This window comes from Hyaloscypha bicolor (assembly GCF_002865645.1).
Source record: "Hyaloscypha bicolor E unplaced genomic scaffold K444scaffold_10, whole genome shotgun sequence".
NCBI classification, from domain to species: Eukaryota; Fungi; Ascomycota; class Leotiomycetes; order Helotiales; family Hyaloscyphaceae; genus Hyaloscypha; species Hyaloscypha bicolor.
Genome location: NW_020194512.1, coordinates 406,948 through 429,389, shown reverse-complemented (window position 1 = coordinate 429,389; position 22,442 = coordinate 406,948). Strand labels below are relative to the sequence as shown.

Here is a 22,442-nt window from a genome sequence, read left to right as displayed (position 1 = left end):
TCTTCGTAGGAAGATCTCAATGTGTTTAGAATTGGCTGTAGAGCAAAACTAATACAAAAAATATAGGGGCTGCCTATGTATATATAGATTTTATGAAATTTAAAGATGAAGTACCCTGATTTTTTCTCGGCACGGTGGGTTTCTCGTTACGTAGGGATGGACGTTAATTGGACAGGACACCAATTTCGTCGTAGAGCGCAAGAGAAGAAGTGAAAGCCGGAATGAAAAGGTGAGGGGGAAGCTTGTCGTGCAGAAGCATTTCCCCAAGAAGGGGAAATGCCGATTTTGTTGGCTGCGCACAGGGCCACTTTTTGTCCCGACAGGAATTTTCTGCCAAGGTACGCACAGCCACAAACGTCGCGGCCACACGTTTAGCAGCCACAAATTTTATTAGAATTTTACCGAGGTTACTATAACCACACCGCCACTGACTACGATCCTTGATCGCTTGATTGGAGGAGGTATCAGTCTATGTGGCAATGGCGTATGACATGGCGCACTCTGGCCGCCACAACACTGAGAATAACTTTTGAGCACTGTAATAAATCTCGGAGATCTATATCTAATCGTTCTATAAGTTTAAAAGGCGAAAAGAGCTTAATGGTAGTGTCGTGGGTCGAGGGGTCCTATTACACTATAATAAGAGGCTCTTTATAATTTAGATGGGCAGCGATGACGCGATTAAAATTTTCGGAATTAAATAAGTTAGGAGTGTTCCGGAGAGGCATACAACGTAACTAAAATAAAAATATATTAAAATTTTGATATAATAGCCGGTTCCCCTCCCACTGCGCTTTGCTTGTGGTCGGGATAAGCAAGTGTCTCGTTCAAGCAAGTGTCCCAGCGAGATTTTGGTAGGGAAAACCACAGATTTTCGCCTTAAAAAATCGTTTTAAAATAAGAATAACTCAGCCCCCTCCTTAATACCCGGTCTAATAATTTTTAAAATATATTTACATATATAAAGAAGTAATTCTAGAAAGTTAAAATAAAAATTTAAGTCTTTATATGGGTTTATTCGTTGATTTATAACTAAATTGCGATGGTTTTGCGGGGTTTTTATGCGCAAAAGTGTAGGCGAAAACGCCCAAATTCGCGAACAAATTATTTGGTGGGGTTTTCGCATACAAAATCTCGCTGGGACACTTGCTTGAACGAGACACTTGCTTATTCCGACCACAAGCGAAGCGCAGTGGGAGGGGAACCGGCTATTACGATTTGTCTCGTTACAGGGTGCGTCTCGGCACGCAGGGATAGACGTTAGGAGCCTACCAGGATGCACGTGATTCCGTCGTTGGGAATGGAGCAAAATTCGGCTCCCTGTGGCTGATGTTCTGGCCCTCTTGGTCAGATTATTGAATGTCAAAAATATTTCGGCCTGAGGCTGGCGCATCCGTTTCGCTAGCGCTTCCCAGCGTCCAGAGCAGGATGCGCCGGCGTTAGGGAGCCGAATTTTGCTCTATTTCCAACGCCGGCGTTCGTCAAGCGCTAGCGAAACGGATGCGCCAACGTCAGGGAGCCAATTTCTGCTCCCTTTTCAACGCCGGCGTTCCTTAAGCGCCATCGCAATAGATGCGCCAGCGTTAGGGAGCCATTTTTGCTCCCTTCCGGCGTCAGGGAGCCAAATCTTGCTCTATTCCCAATGCCAGGGTTCAAGCGCCAGCGCCTTGGGACCCAATTCGGCCCCTCAAGCACGACCTCCCAGACGGGCAAACCTGGAAATCACACAAAATGCGGTGCAACGATTCCACGAACCACCCTGTGAGTAAAACTATAGCTTCCTTGGAGAACTGTAGAGAAAATATACTGGCAGTTCCATAGAGAACGAACCACTATACGGAAAACCATAAGAAGAAACAAGGAAAAGTCGCCCAGCCGAACAGCTTCTTTAAGGGAGCTTACTCCACCATTATTGACGTTACATGGCGTGACAGAGACGCCTATACTACTACCGTAGAAGACTATCGCCGGAATTATTAGTATAGATTAACAAGAATATCACACTACGTATAAAGATAATTGTTCCGAGTATATCTTAATTACCTATGTAACTGAAAAGCAAGGTTCATAGAGAAAACCGGAGGTGCAGTCTTGCAAGCTGACGTACTCTCAGTTATAGTACTACAGCTGAGAGTACTCGGGCTTAAAGTATAAATAAACGGTATACGTTATCCTATAGTACTCTCAGGTGCAGTCTTGCTAGCTGACGTACTCTCAGTTATAGTACTACAGCTGAGAGTACTCGGGCTTAAAGTATAAATAAACGGTATACGTTATCCTATAGTACTCTCAGGTGCAGTCTTGCTAGCTGACGTACTCTCAGTTATAGTACTACAGCTGAGAGTACTCGGGCTTGAAGTATAAATAAACCGCGTACGTCATCTTACAGTATATCAAGGTACAATACTTCAGACGAAATCACTCTGAGGTGCAGTCTTTCAACCCGATCTACTCGTAGTTGTAGTACTCCGAATCTAAAAATAAGTTTCCAGATGTTGACCAGAATGAATAACGAAGCCAAAGTTCGCCGATCAACCAGGTCAGTCGTACTAGGGAAGGCGAAGGTAATGAGCTTTGAGGACATCGAGGTGGCACGAGCAGCGCGTGCTGCGAAGGAGGTCATCAAGGGCAAGGGGAAACGTGGTCTGAAGCGTAAGAGTTCTGCGCTGGAGGCAGACGAGCCAGAGTTAGAGCCAGAGCCAGAGCCAGAGCCAGAGCCAGAAGTGAATGATCGAAGCGCAGGTTGCGGAGAATAGATTGCTGCAAGGGGAATTGAAAATCTTTGCTCTGTTCTTCAGTTCGAATGGGTCTCTTGAGGCTTACTATCGTTAGAGTTAGTTTTCGTCATATTCTCGGCGTAATGGAAGGGAAGTAGCAATGAATCACCTCCTGCCAATTGTCCACGAGTAGTCTTTCGCGCGCATGAAGGCATTCCCGCCTTCGATTCCGCTGTTACCAAACGTAACGATCTCGCGAACAAGACGATAGCATATCTCGTCTGAAAACTCTATACCCCCACAGCCTACTCGTTGCTCGACGCAATACCATTCTGTCCCAGAGCAGGCTTGGGCTCCTTCGGTTCTTTTTTCTCCTAATCCGTCTTGGCTCTCCACTCCCTCGCCAGCTCGCGACGTCCCACCCGTGTGTGTGTCCGTACATTCGCGCGGTGTACCAGCCGTCTCGTACAGATGCAGGACCAGGCGCTCCAGTACTTGGGGCATGCGGTATCCTTGCAGTACTATGCCCACTGACGGGCGCTGCACAGGTCGGTGTTGTCCCGCGTCGGTGTCGCTGTTCGTCAGGTAGTCGAAGGGAGTGGATAAGTCGGTAGGGACGTCGACGATATTGGCGGTGTCGAGTGGTTCCGTCGTGAGTATCGCTTGGTAGTTTCGGTTAGACGTGTTGAGTACGGTGCTCAATGGAGCGGGTATTGTGAGTGTGTTGCCGAACTCGTTTAATCTCCGTGGGCAGTACAAGGGTAGGTTTCTCCGATGTGTCCCGCTCCGAGGTCTAGCCGTGTTTGCTGTTATCTTTTTAAGTTACCTCTTTCATTTGGTCAAAGATGTAATGAGATACATTAGTAGCTAAAAGCACGCAGTCTAATTCGGTTCGAGAAAAATCCAAGTCAATAGCAGTTACAAATAACCTCAGCCTGCTTCCTAGAGCGTTATTCCCGTTCATACATCAAGCCTAGCTTAGCAGCCGTAAGTTATACGCCAACAATCACCCAATACTGCATCCTAATCATACAGAGAGTCCGAATCCACTTCAAATAATGCCTCCCGCAAACATACGTTTCGACGAACAGCGAAGGTTACATATTGCCGCAAAGGAGGGAGATGTCGAACGCATAGAGCGCTTACTCGAAGTTAGTGAAAATGTCAATAAAACAAATGAGTATGGAGATACGCCTTTGCATTTGGCTATTTGGAGACAGTAGAAACCGGTAATAAGGCTTCTGGGCTTTAATGGTACAAGTATAATGAAACACGACGCTGGAGGAAAGTCGCTATTAGAAAAGGCAAAGTAATAGATTGGTAAAGAACTTGGGGCATTCTTAAAGGAGGTGCTAGAAGATTATCATATACTCCAATCGGATCTAAGAAAACATATACTGACTGGAGACTAGAACGAATTCAACAAAACCTTGGAATACAGATGTCTGATTAATATTTATCTCCTAGAAGGACAAACTTTACTACACGTAGTAGTATAATCAGACTCGCCCGAAGCTATTCGAGAGCTCCTTGACCGCGGGGCAAATATCCAGGCGCAAGACAAGGATAGGCGGACGGCTCCTGATAAGGCAGTAGCTGGGAATAATGAGAGTGGGAAAGTCAACTCAGCTAATAATGATGGCAAGACCCCATTGCACCTGGCTACTGAAGCTGGACACGAATTAATAGTCAAGTTGCTCTTAAAAAAAGGAGCTGCAGAGTCAGTCAATTTGGCTAATAATAACGGCAAGACCCCGTTGCACCTGGCCACTAAAGCCGGATACGAATCAGTAGTTAAGTTGCTTGTGATCCTAAGCAGCGAATTGCCACTTAGCTCAAACGATATTGTCGTCAAGAAGCCACCAGGTCCTTCGTTTAATAATAGTACTCTATTAACTAACGTCTCTGTTTCAGATGCAAGATCTATCCTTAGGAATTCTTCAATTATCTCTAGCCTCAGAAATTCTTTAGTATATGTATTTCAAAGTATACGATTATTATTCCTATCTTCAGAGTTGCTACTAGTATGTCAAAGGAATACTCAAACTACTTAAGTTACTTAAGTAGATACTCATTGAGTATTGAGTAAAGTATAAGTAGCCCCTCTATGACTAAGCTTAAGTAGAGTAGAGTAGACTACTTAAGTAGTTTAATTACTCATCACGTGAAAATCACGTGTAAGAATAAAAATTAACTTTATTTAATAAATAATAAATAACTATTAATATATTTAAGGAGATCTATACTAAGGTACTATATATATTAACTTGATTCTTAATTCTAAGCCTTCTCTTTAATATAAAACTGATTTTCCTCGCTTAAAATCCTTTTAATAAATTTGTATTCTGCTTTCTCTTCCTTGTCTTTAAATAACCCCTAGTTCTTAAGGCATATAATCTTCTCAAAGGTTTCCTTATTAAGTCTATTCCTTAGTTTAGATATAATAAGGTTCCCTTGAGAAAAGAATCTCTTACTAGAAGTCAAAGAAGCTAGAATTCCTAAGTATTTTCTAGCTATTAAAGCTAAAATAGGAAATCTAGCTTTATTTGACTTCTAATACTTAAGGGGCCTAGTCTTTACTTAAGTTAGTACTTATATATAAAATAATAATAAAGAAATAATAAAGGAATAATAAGTATTTCTTGAATAAATTTAAAAGTAAATTTTACTTACTTTTTATCTATTTTCTTTTTTTCTAAATAAGTAATTAATTCATTCTCTATTTTATCCTTATTATTACTTATATAAATATCCATTTTATCTTTGTCTCTTTCGCTATCCTTACTACTAGTATTATTAGAGGAAGGATTAGCTAGTAAATAATTATATTTATAACTAAAAATTAAAAGTTAGTAATTTATTTAAAAATTAAATAAAAGTATATACTTATATATTATAATCTGTTTTAAGCCTATTATATATATCGGCTATTATACCGGAATCTAAGCTAATTCCGGCTAGTTCTTCTCTTTTAATTCGAGAATTGAGAATAAGAGCTAAATATAAAGCTTTACTTTTATTATCTAAAATACCTATTTTAGGATAATATTTTCTAAGCTTAGCTATATCCTTATTAATAGCATTTTCGAAGGTTTTGTCCTAATAAAAATTAGTATAATATTTATTAATAATATAATTAAAAAAAATTAAAAAATAAACTTATTTTAAATTCCTTTTTAAAGTTTTTAAGTTTATTATATATTTTATATACTTCAGGTATAATATAATATATAGTAGGATATTTTTCGGCTTATAGCTTAGTAGTAGCTTTAATAAATATTGAAATTATATTTAAAATATTATTTAAATAAATAATTTCAATATTAGTTAAAACTAAACTTTTGTTTTTAAAAGCTTTAGATTTCGAGCTATTAATAACTACCCTAATAGCTTTATATATATATAAAAAGTCTTTTAATATATAATAAGTTAAAGACTATTAGGTTTTTTAATCTATAAATAATTAGTATTAATTAATTACTTACTAAGTTAAGGAAATCGAGCATTTTCTATATTAAAAGCTTTAATTTAAGCTTCTAATAATCTCCGGTTTTCTTGGTTATATTTAAGGCCTATAATAGTCTTTCTAATCTTTCTCTAAATTAATAAATCTATAATTTATTAATAAATCTCTTATAAATTATATAAGAAACTTACTTATTACTTATTCTATTTCTTCTTCTTTTTCTCTATTTTCGAGTTCTTCTATTTCTTACTTATATAAATTCGTAGAATAAGAGATATTATAATTATTCTTAATAAGAGCTTTTAAAATATCTTGAATTACTAGATTTAATATATAAGCTATATAAGGAATATCTCCTTGAAATTTAATGCCTTCCTTATTATAATACTTTATAAAAGCTTATAATAAGCTATTATTTAAGCTATTATTATCTTGAGTAATACTAAATAAAATATATTAGTAATTATTTATAAAAATAAATTAAAGTTACTTATTTAGTAATATTATATTTAATATTATATTATTTTAAAGCTTCTATTAAAACCGAATTCATATATACCCTAGAATATATATCTAATAAATCTTTTATAGCTAATAAATAAGATTTTAATTTAAAATCTTTATTTATAAAATGCCTGTAACGGCTAGTATTATATAATTAATACAGATATAGTTTCAGCTAAGGGATTAGTTTTAGCTAAGGTTTCAAGCTATAGTTCAAACCAAGCTCGCTTCCAAAGCTCGGCGTTTTAGTAGTCTTGGCTATACCTACTTATCCACTACTATACCTCACTTCTTCTCTCCTTAGCTTTAGATTCTATAGGACATTAGAAATTATTAATCTTTAAGTATTATTCTATTACTTTATTCCTGCCGTTATAATACCTAAAAATAAATTAGCTAAGTTTTAAAAATTATTAATTAATAACTTATTAACTTATAATATAATTCTAAGGTAAGCGTCTGAATTTATAGTTATCTAAGTATCTGGAATTAAAGAGAACATTCCTTAAGAAGTTATATTTTTAGATAAATCTTCTTTTTTTATAATAATATTATTATTATAAATTAAAGTAAGTTTATTTATAAGAACCTTTAAATATAAAAATAGTATTTTACTATATATATATATATTAGTTTAATATAAAAACCCTTAATTTTAATAAAAACTTACTAATATAAATAATTTAATAGCTTTTTAAAACTCGAAATAGTAATAGCTTAAAAAGAAATATTATTAGCTATAATAAAAGCTAATAATACTCTCTCAAAATAATTAATATTAAATTCCTTTATAGGATTACTAGAACCTCTATTAAAGACATTAATTATAGTTTATTAACTTGAGTCTTCTAAAGTTCCTAAAATTAGAAATTAATATATTTGTAATATATATAGAGTTATATATAACTTAAAGGCATATAATAAACCTCGGATATTACAGGTATTAATTAGAGAGATCGGCGGCCCTTTAATACTATAACTAATTACTACTTATATTATATATATTAGGCTTATAAATTACTAATTATATATATATTATTAGGGCCTCCTATTTAGAGGGGGCTTTCCTGGACCTTATAAGAGAGATAGAGATTAGTTCTATACTAAATTTAATACTATAGTTTTATAATATACTAATTTATTCTATTATCTTATTACCTACTAATAAATACCTTATAAACTAATCTCTCTATCTTTAAAGGAGGTAGTTTAATAAATAATTATATTTCGAAATCTGTAAAATATATAATCTCTTACCGGAGCTATTCCTATAGAGGAAATTAACTAGATTAATCCCAATATAAGTAATAGTAAAGGCTTGTCTAATACTTTTAATAGGGCTCCTTAGGAGCCTCAGAAAGCCAGTAATAATAATAGAAATAATTCTGGTAATAATTAAGATACCGAAATTAATATTTAAATTACTATTACTTAAACTATAGAATAGAGATTATATACTAATATTAAAGTACTCTAATAAAAGCAAGAATTAGTAGATATAATTAACTAATATATCCTATAATTAGAGTAATATAAGGGTACCCTTAGGAATATCTTATAGTTTATTATATCTTATAAAAATTCTATTTATAAATCTATTTTATCTTCTTTAGTAATTCCTATTAGGGAACTTCCTGAAATGGAATTAGAATTCACTTTCTTTCCTAATATAATAAGCTTTAAGAATAGTCTCGATACTATTTATTAGGAGCTATTATATAATATCCTGAAAATATATTTAGACTAAAAGAAGCTTTTTAAGATCCGGATACCTGACTTATATTATAGAAAATCTCTTAAAAAATAGAAAATATTTATATCTTTCTAGAAAGCGGTTTTTAGGACCTAATCTTAGACTTATAATAGATACTTTTTTAGAATTAACTCTATTATAAGTACCTTTAGGGACGAACCTTATAATACTTAGGAGGCTATAATAAAGTAAAGTTTACTATTATATAAGGTCTATTAGAAGTAATTTAAGGCCTATTTAGCTAATATACTTTAAATACCTCAAATCTACTAATAAAATGCTTTTAAGGAGCTCTGAGATCTTTATTAGAAGAATAGTAAGATAATTACCGAATTATATATTTAGATAATTAGTTTCGAAGTTAACTAGGACCTATATCCTAAAAAGAACCGGATCCGGACTCTTAATACTATTTTATCTAACTATAAGACTTATTAGATACTTATATTTATTCTCTTAGGAAATAAGGCAGTATTTATTTCCGAGTAGCTTAAGAAAACTCAGAAAGTAGAATATATTATTTACTCCAAATTAAGGAAAGTAAAGGCAGAAGAATCTAGTAAGGGTAATTTTACTTCCAAGAACTCTGATTTAGTAAATTCTAATTTATAAAACTATTAAAAAAGAAAGAATAAGTTCTGAAAATTATATAAGAAACCCTTAGATAGTATTTCGGCTTTTTTAAGGCCTTAATAAAATACTAGTTCTATTTTAGGTATAGTTTATTAAACTTATAAATAAAAAGAATACTTCTTAGAAAATATAAAGTATTTCAAATATATTAAATGAATTTAATAGAACTCTAATAAGGCTAAAACTATAGAAAAGTTAAGGTATTTATAGAAGTAGATTAATATTATTATTATAGAAAAGTATTCTAGAGAAGACTTTCCTAAGAAATAAAGAAAAGAAAACGCCAAATCTTGAATATTAATAATTTTAGCTATAATAAAAAAGGTATATTACTTTATATAACTATTTATATAAGATTAATATAGTTAGAAATAGATATCTTAGAGATATATAGAGGATTTAATAATATTGGATTAGATTATAATTTCCTTAATAATAATTGGATTTAAAGCCGGAACTTTATTACCTTAACTAAATATAATTAAGAGTTTATAACCTTTTATAGAAATAGATTTAAGGTCTATTAAACTTATAATCTTAAGGTATTTATTATAGATAATTATAGTAAAATATATTCTTTTAAGTTCCGGTTCTATAAGTATAAGAATATTGGCTCTTATAGTCTTATTTTTGGTATAAAATTCTATAAAGTAATTCTTATATAATATATAGACTATATTAAGAAATAATAAGTATATATACTTATATAGCCTAATAATATTAAAATCCTAATATTAAAAGAGTTTAGTAAGAAGCTTAACCGGTATCTTAAACTAGTATTTCAAGTCTTATTCTTAACTAAAAGTAAATATAACTGCCCTAGATAATAGGCTTTATATATTTATAATAGTTACTAGGTTTCTACTTTATTATATAGTTCTAGTAATACTAAATAGGAGTTTTTAATATAGTAAATTAATACCCTCCGGAAAGGGGCTTTAGAGATATCTATCTATCTTCTAAATAATAAATATAAAGACTTCTTAGAGGTTTTTAACTCTAATAAAGCTTTGGAACTTCCTAATCTTAGTAGTATTAAATACTCTATTAATACAAATAGTACGGTCTCGTATAGGCCTTTATATAATCTATTAGAGACCTAACTAGAAGTATTATATCTATATTTATAGGATATACTTTATAAATATTAAATAAGGTCTAATAAAAGTCTAGTAAAAATACCTATCTTTTTTATTCCTAAGAAGAATAGAAAACTATACTTTTATATTAATTATTATAGATTTAATTAAGTTATAATTAAGAATTGGTATTTATTTCCTCTTATTAATAAGACCCTTAATTAGCTTTAAGAAACCAAGATTTTTATAAAGCTAGATCTTAAAGATATATATTATTAAGTAAGAATTTATAAAGAATATAAATAGAAAACGGCTTTTAGGACCTATTATAGCTATTTTAAATATCTTATAATATTTTTTAGGCTAGCTAATATACTAGTTATATTTCAAATATATATTAATATTATACTTATAGAACTCCTGAATTATTTTATAGTTATTTATTTAGATAATATCCTTATTTATTTCCGAAATAAAAGTAAATATTATAATTATATTTACTAGGTATTTACTAGATTATATAAAAATAACCTGTTTTATAAACTTAATAAATATAAGTTTAATATTAAAGAAATCGAATTTTTAGGCTTTCTTATTAGAATAGAAGGTATTTATATAGATTCTAAACGGGTTTATAATATTATTAAATAGCTAGAACCAGAATTATTTTATAATATTTAAGTATTTCTTGGATTTACTAATTTCTATTATAGGTTTATTTACTATTACTCTCAGATAACTATAGGCTTAATAGATCTTTTAAAAGAAATAGAAAAGGGCCGGAAATCCGGTTCCTTTATATAGATAAATAAAGTAGCTAAAAGCTTTTATTATAATATCTATTCTGGTTTATTTTAATTCTTCTAAGAAGATTTATATTAAAACTAATATATTAAAATTCGTAATTACTAGTACTATTTTATAATAAGTTAATTCTAGTAATAGCCCGAAAAAATACTAGTATCTAGTAATATTCTGGTTCCGGAAACTCTTTGGAACTAAATATAACTATAGTACCTATAATAGAAAGCTATTTATAATTATTAAAGCCTTTAAGTATTAGTACTATTACCTTAAAAAATCCAGGTTTATAATCGAGGTTATTATAGACTATAATAATCTCTAATATTTTATAGAAATAAAGTATCTAGAAAGCTATTAAATATATTAGGTAATATATCTTATAATATATAATTTTAATATTATTTATTATAGAGGCGCCTCAAATCTAGTAAATAAACCTAGTAAAAGACTTAATTATAAAAAAGATCCTATTAATATAACTTGGCTTTTAATCTTTTAAAATAAATTAAAAGAAGCTTTTATAATTATAATTTAGAGGTCCTTATAAATATCTAAAAAGTTCCCTCTTTAAAATAAGTATTATTTAATATTTATTATATCTATAATAGCTAAAGAGAAATATTTATTATAAAATAAATAAATAGATTATCTTATAGATCTTTTAATTATAGAATTAGTTAAGAAATAAGATATAAGGAAATATTTTAAAAGCTCTATTACTATAGCTAAAGTAATAGGGGTATTTATAATTATATTACTTAATAGAACTAAAGACTTTTTAGTTTCTCGAGTTTTTGAATTAAATAGTTATAAATATCTAATTCCCTATATATAGATATATATAGCTACTAAAAGAGCTATAGTACTAGCTCCTTTATTTGAATCCCTTCTGGATATTATTTAGGTAATTTAGAGAAATAATTCTCGATATTAGAATATTATAAAATAGAGGTTTAGTAAGAAAAATACTAAAGGAAAAGAAATCTGGAAAAATAATTCGGGCTTATTTAGATACTATTCTAGAATTATTATACCTAATAATTCCGCTTTATATTAAGAAGTTATAAAGCTTTATTATAATAACTTAATAATTAAATACTATAAAATAGAGAAAACTCTCGAGCTTCTTAGAAAATCTTAATATTAGAAGAATATAGAAGGAAATATTTATAATTATTATTAAGAATATAATATTTACTAAAGAATTAAGATAAAGAGGCATTTACTATATAGTTTATTTAATAGTTTATTATAGTTTAAGAGATCCTAAAGTGAGATTTCTATAAATTTTATTATAGGTCTATTACTATATAAGAACCCGATAGAAAGTCCCGATTTTAATATAATTTTTATAATTATTAACTGGTATTCTAAAATAATAAGATATATTATATATTATAAGACTATTAATTCTCTAGAATTTACTAAGATTATATAGGAATATATTTTTTTAATCTTTAGTTTCCCTAATAGAATTATTTCTAATTAAGAAATAGTATTTATTAGCTAGTTTTAGTTTATTTTCTATTTCTATTTAATATATAAATAGTATTTAAATATAACTTACTATTCTTAAATAGATAATTAAATAGAAAGACAAAATTAGATTCTAGAATACTATCTAAGATATTATTATAATATTCAAAAAAATAACTAGTTTAAGAAATTGTTTTTTATAGAATTTATATATAATAACTTAAAATATTAGGTTTTATAGAATATATCTTTCTATATATATTATAAATACTATTTTTAGCTTCTATAGAATCCTGAAAATAGAATTATAGGAAAGGTATTAGCTATATATAAGAGACTAGAAACCCTTAAAATAAAATAGAAAAAGCTTAAGGATTTATAATATTATATATAAAATAACTAGGAAACCTATTATAATAAATACTAGTTAACTAAATACTATTCTAAAGAAATCTGGATAATACTATTAATAAAAAATATTAAGCTTAAGATAGGAAAACTTAAACTAAAATTTATAGGTCTATTTAGGATTCTTAAATATATTAGTAATTTAATATATAAATTAAAATTACTAAATATATATAATTATTTATATTTAACTTTCTATATTTTCTTCTTTAAAAAATATATAATAAAAAAGAATTAAGAGTTATATTTATATTTCTTTAGAGAACTTCCGGAATTAGTAAATAATAATAAAGAATAAGAATAGGAAATAGAAGCTATTATTAATTACTAATAAAATAATAGAAGTAAAGAATAATAATATTTAATTAAATAGAAAGCCTGGCCTAAAAATTATAATATCTAATTATCTATTTTTTCTAATCTTAAAAATTCCAAGAAACTTCTGAAATTATATAACTAAAACTATAGTTTAGAATCCGAAACTATCTTTTAATAATTTCTTAAGATTAAAAAGAATTCTGAATTACTAAGAAAAAGACTATTTAAAAGAAAGAAAGAACCTAAATAGCTAAAAAAGGCCCGGAATAATAATAGAAATATTCTTTTTCTAGGATTTTTTTTACTTATAAAGGTTTTCTAGAGTTTTATTAAGGCTTATAAGAATTATATTTAAATTATTAAAAAAAGGTTTAGGATTAAGAAAGATTTATTATAAGTAAATTAGTTATAGATATCTTAAATAAATAAACTCTAATTCTTATAAATTCCTAATTCCTAAAATAAGAATATTAAATACCGGTTCTATTTAGGACTTAGTAAAGAATTAGTTAATACTTTCCGGAATCTATTTATCTTTTAATAAAATATAGTTATACTATAATAATATTAGTATTAAGGATATTAAAAGAAGTAAATAAAGAACTTATAACTATTATATATATCTTATAAAAAGCCCGAACTTCTAAAATCAGGTTCTAAATAGCTATAAGTATTATATTATTAGTACTTGAAATACTAGTAATAAACTATTTAGTAATCTTAATAATAATCTTAGTAATAAAATTAATATCTTAAAAATAGACTTTATAGTATTTCTTTAAGAAATTAGTAAATATCTAAATATATTAGAAAGAACTTATCTTTGGAATACTAATTTAAATAATATTATTCTTTGCCTTATTAAAACGGGAAGAAGAATTTCGAAGCTTATTAGTATTCTTTTAGTTTTTAAAAACCCAATTAATAGTATTATTCTTATTAGTATAATACTATTTAGAATATATTTCAAGAAATTTCTTAAAGATTATAATAGTATCTTCCTAGAACTAATAAGCCTCTAATAAGTAATAAGGAATCTGAAATTATATTAGCTTTAATAGATATTAAAACTAAAGAACTTACTAATATATAAGATTTAGAACTCTTATTATAATAGTTATAATTTTTCTTACTAGGTATTATAATATATAAGATAAAGGAATTAATAAATAAATACTTGAAATATTTCAAGTATTTACTAGTAATAGGAAAGAAAATAGTAAAGTTACTTTTATATTTATTATTATATTAGTAAATAATAAAACCAGAAGAAAATATTATAGAATTAATTAAAGGTAATTAAAGAAGACTTGGAAAAGGGCAGAAAAAGAGATTAGAAAGTAATAATAAGAAAAGTTATTATATATATAGTTATTAGAAAGGAAAAGAGTATATAGTAATATAAAGAGGTTCTTTTATAAAAATAGAGAACTATCTAGATTAATTACTAGTTTTTGTACTAGTCCTAATTAGAATTTAGTATAACTAATTAATATATACTTCCAGGAGCCTATAAATAATCTTTAGGATCTCAGAAATATTTATATAAGTTTCTTATATAAATATTTATTAAATTCTTTCTATATAGCTATTTAGATTATTCTAATACGAGATCTAATAGGTAGTATTAATTTTATAGAATAGTATTTTAGTACTTTGGATTAAGCTAATTAAAATACTCAGATCCCAAACGAAATTGCAATTATTAGCTAGTTCCTATATCTGGGATATAATTACCCTTTTTTCTTACTTACTTAGTCCTAATCTAATTAGATAATTTTTATATCTATTATCCAGATTATATTAGTAAAACCACCTCCCAAGATACTAGAAGTTTATCTTAATTAAATAAATAATTAATTAAATATTTACTAGAATAAATTAATAGATCTTGGGAATAAGATCTATAAAGGGAAGTATAGTTATAATATATATAGGGTTATATGTAACTTAAAAGCATATAACAAACCTCGGATATTACGAATATTAATTAGGGAGATCGGCGGCCCTTTAATACTATAACTAACTACTACTTATATTATATATATTAGGCTTATAAATTACTAATTATATATATGTTATTAGGGCCTCCTATTTAGAGGGGGCTTTCCTGGACCTTATAAGAGAGATAGAGATTAGTTCTATACTGAATTTAATACTATAGTTTTATAATATACTAATTTATTCTATTATCTTATTACCTACTAATAAATACCTTATAATATTATTAAATCTTTTTAAAAATAAATAACTTACTAGGGTCTATTTCTTCTTTTAAGAGCTTTAAATTAATATTTTTATATGAGTTTCGAAAGTATATATTATAATTACTAGTAGGTTTATAAACTCTTTAATTATATTACTTTTTATTATTAAATTATTAGTTTTAATATTATTAAATTAAGATTTATATAACTTATATATATCCTTAATATAAGTAATAAATAGTAATGGTTTAATAGCCCGAGAGATCTTTGGGATTAGACTTAGGAGAATCTAAGATCTTTAATAAGTATTGAAACTTAAAGAAAGAAGGTTACTTATTTAAAGGCTCTAAAGTAAAATCGGCCTGATTTTATTAAATATTAAATATATATTGAGATAATTGGGATATTATTAGATATAATTAATATAGAAGAGTAAATATATAATAGAATATTTTTTAATAGAGTATATAGTTAATTTATTATATATTTCTGAAGTATAGTAAGAGTAGAAAATCAAGGAGATTTACTCTTTTTTATAGAAAGTTCTTATTTTCTAGTATATTTCTTACTATTCTATTAATTATAAATATTCTCTTAGCTCTATAGTACTAATTTCTAATTTAACTTAATTTATAAGTATATTATTAGTAATAATTAAATTAATAATATAGAGAAGTAATATGGAAAATCGAGTAAGTTCTTATAGCTTCGGCTCACTTAGCAAGTATAGTACTACCTAATTAGGTAAAGCACCCTCCTAATTAGGCTAGCCTTAACCTTAAATCCACGCCACACACGGTCCGACAATTTTCCGATCACGTGTGTGATCACGTGACTGACTACTTAAGTTACTTAAGTACCTACTCATTGAGTATTGAGTAGAGTATAAGTAGCGTACTAATTGGTTGAGTGGAGTATGAGTAGCACCCACTACTCTACTCTACTCTACTCATTTGACACACTGGTTGCCACCACACGTTTCTAGGATCCGATGGACTTGTCATTGCGGTCGCCAGTCTCATGATGATTTTATCTCGGAACGCAGAGTTGTCAAGACTATTGCAGATCGAATGATCTCAAGTGGTATTAAGGCAGAAATTGTCACGTGGCGTGAAAGCGGGATAAGCACGTTACTTTCAATATTGAAGAGCATAGCTTTGAGTAGGCATAGAAGATATGCCGGAAATCATCGAGAATTAACCCGAAGTGCACCAGGCAATTTACAAGCAGGTATGAACTTGAGTGCCGCTGCACGTAATTCGAGCCAAGGTGGACAGGATGACACCCAAGATATTTCCCAGGTGGGACTTGAATCCACTGATGGAGAGCCGATTAAGGAGGTCAAGGACAAAGTTAGATTTCTCCACCTCTGTATCCACATGGAACCCCCCCCTCTCTCATATGGACCCTGTTATGATAGATCCCAAAAGTGCACCGGCCAAAACCATCAATTGCGATCAGCAGCTATTCAGGGAGATAAAGAAAAGGTATCTCAAAGCGCGCGAGAGGAGAATAACAGTATTCACAAGGTTGAAAGGCATTTACTTCGTCCAAGTAAGTCGCACAGCAAGTAGTCTTGGGAGCTCGAGCTCGCCATCGGTTATTCGAAGACCAGTCCCCCATATGTTCACAGGTGGCTGGATGCTTCTCTGTACAGCCCAGAAAACAACTGTGTCTATTTCCCACATGGAACTTCCCAGAAGATTGACAGACAAAGAGCTGTTTCATGCTCTGAGAAGAAAGTATGAGCAGAAGAGACCTCCATGGCTGCTGAAGCTACGTTTAAGAGCAGTCACAAAGATACGCATTGTCCATGTAAGTCTACCGCCTCGTATCATCTATGTTGTGTCCTGACAGATATCAGTTCCGAAGTCATGAGACTGAGAAAGGAGTGATCCACGAATGGGAGTGGCCACCACCAACTCAAGTACCTCAAATATGGAGCTACAACTCTCCAAGTGTCCCGAAACCAGAAGGCCCAGAAATTATGTCTGAAATGTTAATGGATCACTGGTGGAATGGCCATTCTATGTCCCTGGTGGAGGTCGAAAGTCAGATAACTGGCAATAAATCACGCCCTTGGTATCTGTGTACAATTCGGATCTTACGAGAGCGCTTTCGAGGAGCATCTACTATTCCAGCCAGCGGTGGACAACAAAAAATGTGTGTATTCCACATTGGGCATTTGACAGTACGCCAAAAAAGGTCAATAGGAAGTTCGAACTCTTGGAAACGCATCGTGCACCCTTGAAAGGATGGGGAATTTATGTCGAAGAAGGTTTCAAAATATCCTGGGAAATCTCAGTCTTTTTCCTTGTCGCTGCGTTATGTGCTATTGGTATTGCCGGAGGTTTGGCCAAAAAAACCATAATCTGGCATACCTTGGGGTTGCTAGCCTGCCACTGCCTGTATTGGGATATGTTCTTACAATATATGTGACCGCGAGGAAGGATAATAAGATACGGAATTTAGAGGAGAATTGGGTTGAATTGGGGCCTTTCGATATTGGCATAGTCTTGCGCAGGCACGTTTCTTTTAGGCCTAGCCATAAAGAAAGATGAAGCTGGGCGTCTCTAGCAGCAGTGACAGGAGAGACTCGGAACGATTACCTGTGCAAGAACGGGCTATGAGCAGACCCGTCAGGAAAGTGGTGGTCTTGCCGCCGACCACCCAGACGACGGCAATACGAGCAACGACGACGTAGTCAATGACGCCCAGCTTCGGCTCTCCGCTAATCGTCCCGGATCGGCCTCCCTTGGCCATAAATCCGCCACACACCGAGCCAGCAAACTGCGGGTAAACACCGACATGACGCAGGGATGCACGAGCTACGTCAATCTCGATGTTACCAAGGAGTTGGAGGATGGGGAGTGTAGCGTCTCCACTGAGGAACGCGATGAGGGCGGTGACGACACCCACTCTACGAAGAGATCAAAGTTGTCCGCTGTTTCCGGCGGCATTCCAACCTTCGACGGCAATATGTCTAAGCTGTGGGATGACCAGCCTGACAATACTCAATCCCCACAGCCGGGCCCAGCAGCGACGTCTCTCCACCAGTCGGTCTAGGAAATCGACCACTTGCCAAAGTAGCTCCGCCGACGAGGCGCCACTAGAGATGTCCGCAGAAAGTGATCCCGTACGCCAGCTCCCACCGGACTAGCTAGCATAGCTAGCACCGTTTCTGCCTCACTCGGATCCACCGACCTCGAAGATCCCAAGTCCGTCGCTCTACTCGCGGCTCCGGGCCAGGAACGAGAGATCCGCGACATTGACCAGGAAATGGTTGATGATGGAGGTGCCGATAATAACGACGAAGATTATAGCGATATGAGCAACACCGCTGCCTCTGAGATACGAGACCGACCATATTTTCGGAAACGGGCCAGGCGGGCGAAGGATACAGGATATAACGATATAGAAACTACTTCCACTCATTCCCTCAGCGCCTCTGGCAGTATCCAGGAGAGCGAAGAGATTCCTATCCGTGGATACTTGATACTAAAAACTATCGAATCGAAAGTCGTATACTGTCTCACATTTTCTCAAGACCTACTACCAAAACCTAGGGGAACATCCCAGAGACGAGGCATTGCCAGGAGCGTCTCTAGCAGTAGTGACAGGAGAGACTCGGAACGATTGTCTGTTCAAGAGCAAGCTATAAGCAGACCCGTCAGGAATTCGCGATTTTCGTCCGAAGACGATGAACTTCTACTGCAACTAAAAGGAGACGGTTTATCGTGGGATGAGATTTCAGAACGCTTCCCGGAGAGGAGCAAGGGGACATTGCAAGTACATTACAGTACCAAGTTAAAGCCTCGTTCGGAGACGTCCAAGAATACAAAGAAGCGCCGGAGGTCGGGGTGAGTTGAAGGCTTCGGTCTGGCAGACACATCAGAGGGCAGACGGCCTGATGTTGATTTTTCACATTGTCTGACGATGGGTGAGGTCTTTTTAAATATATCTCAGAATGTGTTCTGTACAACGTATGGCAATAACGCCTCTCCCGGACTGGGCAGTGCTCTGAAATTGCTTTTCAAGGCAACAGGGCGGCGCTGGAAAGGGTTGCTTCACGACACCCTCCGAAAACCCCTGCACCCGCCGCAAGAAGTAACGAGTAAGGTGACTCTGGGGTGACCCGCTGCTTCGACCAATCGTTTAATGCAAATTCCCATACTATATAACCCCAGATCCCAAAATTGCGCCGTTTAATCCAAGTATATAATATCCACCAGGGTATTAAATTTGTGGGAGAAAGCAACATTTTATACTAAAACAAAGAGCCGCATAATAATATACGGATATAAGGAGTACGGGTACAATCTTTTGGAAGGAAGTATATATCTGACTTTTGCGTATTATTCCCATATCTTCAAGATACTCTAAAAAGAAGAAGCATTCCAAGGACAAGTACAAGGAATGCAAGAACAAGTATATTCCTATATAGTAAAGTGGGTGGGAATAGAAGGAGGATAGAGGTTATTATTATCGCTATTATTTGGATAAATATAGAAAAGTATTTTGCTTCTTTCTTCTGCTTTAGGGAGCGTTTTAACGTTTCTACAAAAATTATAAGTATAATTATAATTACGAGGTACCGGAAACAAACAAATATATAGTAGCTTCGGATTACCAAAACTTTAGAAGTTTAGAAACTCTATGCTATACCCTAACCTATAATGCAATATATAACGAGCCGAATTAAGCCGCTTTTAGCGTATCCCCTATTACTACCCCTAATTATATAACTAGTATCTACGAAGATACTATAGCAGCTTTGGGAAAACTAGATTTGAGTAAAGGGAAAGAACAAGAAGCCGGTAATCTTATATATTATATCAGGAGATTTAATATATTATAGCTAATTATTGGAAGAATATACCACTCCGGTTTTAATATTATACTCGATTATACCTTTAGTTGCCCAAGGCATGTCTACTACACCAGTCGTAAATAATAGTAATTGGAATATGGAAACAAGTAATAGTAGTTATAGTACCCCACGTTTCACAAATCCACTTTTGTTTTTTAGCCTTACTAGTACCTTTGCCTAGCTAGTGCCAGCAAATTCCCTTATCAATTTTACAAGAACTCCCATACTGAAACTCTTTTCCCTACTATAGAAGATTTTAAGTTATAAACTACTAGAACTTGAAATCTCAAAACCTCTCTTTCCAAACTCGTATTTCTCCTATCCTCTTTTAAAGTTAGACTTAAAGTAGTCACTAGTTTACTTGCTACTGCCGAGTTACTGACCCAGTAACTCGGGTACGATCCCTGCTACTATATATATAATACTTTGCCTTTAGTATATACTTCAAATCCTGGGCCGGGCCGGGTATTCCTACCATCGATCGGACCGCATCGTTTTTTGCCATGTCAGATCCGCTACCGGAGAATAAATATAATAGAAATTCGGTTTCGGGTTTTCAAAATTGTGGGAAGATAACCGAGGGTATGGTTATATCTGGTTTTCCGCAGCTTTACCGAAATGTTTGGAATAGGAATAAAGAGAAATTGTGAAACGAGCCCCCCCCCCGGTAGCAATTAGGGGTGTCAATTGAGGGCCAGACTAACCTAAAGTAGAGGAATACCAAAAAATCTAGCTTTCCTTTAATTTTAATTTACTATATAAAAAACTATTATAATTTATTTATTTATTCGTCTTATAGAAGGCCTGATTATAAGCTAATTAGAGATGAGGTTTTTATTATATTATAATATTTTAAAAATTCACTTGTATTCGACTTCATATTTATAAACCGGAGTTCGCTTAAATAAATAAGTAATTAAGTAATTAGGCTCCTTACTTCGAAATTAGTCCATTAATTAACCTCTTGTAACGGCGGGATCAAGGCAATGGTATAAAGGCTCAAAGATCCAGGAAAATCCCATATATTGAGAATACTAAGCTAAGGAGAAGAAGGAGAGAGAGAAGGAAAGGGGATAAAAGGAGGGAAATACTAGCTAAAACCACTGAAACGCCGGCTAGCTAGGTGAAACCAGTCATGTGATAGCCACCCCCCTTTGGCCCCCAGCCAGCGCCGTTACACCTCTCGTATTAATATACTAAGGGAAATACACTAACTTTAATAAATTATTTAAAGTACTCGGAGCCCTGAATTCTATAGTTCTTGTAACGTATAAGAATTAGGCTCGCACTATAGCCCGCTGGGCCAAAAGACTATAGTATTCACCCCGTAAGGTGAACATGCCTGATTACGGTTAAATGGCTAGAGTACAGTCACGTGATTGCCATATATATATGCCAGACACACGTTATAGTTTTAATATAGGTTTACCTAATTTATATTTATAATATAAATAATATTTTATCTCTTATTATATTATATTTAAAAGATTAAATAGTCTTTTAATAATAAATAAAAGTAAAAAAGGAAAGTATATTATCCTTAAAAGTACTTACTAACTTATTAAACTAATAATAGTAATAAGAGACTCGGTTACTTATTATAAAGTAAAAGAAGGGGATAGGGATTTCTTATAATAAGCAGCACGTGAACTATAGAGCACGTGACGTGCAGTACTAGCATATATATAGTATTAAGCGTATTTGCGACTTGGTTACGAATACTATAGTCTTTTGGCCTAGCTAGTAGTATGGATACAAGCTTAATTTATATAGTATATTATATTTCTATATAGTAGATTTCTATTAATAAACTTCTATCTTTATTTTCTAGAGTTAAGATATAATAAATTAGTATTACTATACTTTATTAATAGCTTTATCTATAATATATATCCTAGCTACTTTATTTATAAATATAACTAATAAGAACGCCATTATATATACAGCTACTATTGCAGCTATATAAGGCTACTACGTCTTATTCTTACATGAATCTATATAGTTATAAATACCTCGGATAATAAGATAACTAAAACTATTTATTAGTCCCGCCGCTTCTATCTCGAAGTAAAGGATGCCGCCGAGCTCTGAGCTTAGCCTGTCTCTAGTAACGCCGTCTTGCATAGTTTGATTACCTGAAGTAATCGTGCTATAGTGGATGACGACCCCTTGACTTCTGCGAGGCTGTATTGAATTGCTGTCATTAT

General features: G+C 32.0%; 3 protein-coding genes across 3 annotated transcripts; 2 read left to right on the top strand and 1 right to left on the bottom strand.

The window, feature by feature from the left end:
• Positions 1–2,882: 2,882 nt before the first annotated feature.
• Positions 2,883–3,852, bottom strand: K444DRAFT_623160 (uncharacterized protein; the record flags this gene model as incomplete). Its single annotated transcript, XM_024882246.1, has 2 exons — positions 2,883–3,523; positions 3,795–3,852. 2 exons carry the CDS (start codon positions 3,850–3,852, stop codon positions 2,883–2,885), a joined length of 699 nt encoding a protein of 232 aa, XP_024743814.1.
• A 484-nt stretch (positions 3,853–4,336) lies between these two features.
• Positions 4,337–4,540, top strand: K444DRAFT_499465 (ankyrin; the record flags this gene model as incomplete). The annotated part of the gene is made up of 1 exon (XM_024873327.1): positions 4,337–4,540. A coding segment is annotated over one exon (204 nt), but the record flags the coding sequence as incomplete, so codon positions are not given.
• Positions 4,541–16,597: 12,057 nt separating this feature from the next.
• K444DRAFT_689215 (uncharacterized protein) lies at positions 16,598–19,310 on the top strand (the record flags this gene model as incomplete). The annotated part of the gene is made up of 5 exons (XM_024887733.1): positions 16,598–16,919; positions 17,023–17,180; positions 17,230–17,528; positions 17,984–18,421; positions 18,539–19,310. 5 exons carry the CDS (start codon positions 16,598–16,600, stop codon positions 19,227–19,229), a joined length of 1,908 nt encoding a protein of 635 aa, XP_024743812.1. The 3' UTR covers positions 19,230–19,310.
• Between the last annotated feature and the right edge of the window lie 3,132 nt (positions 19,311–22,442).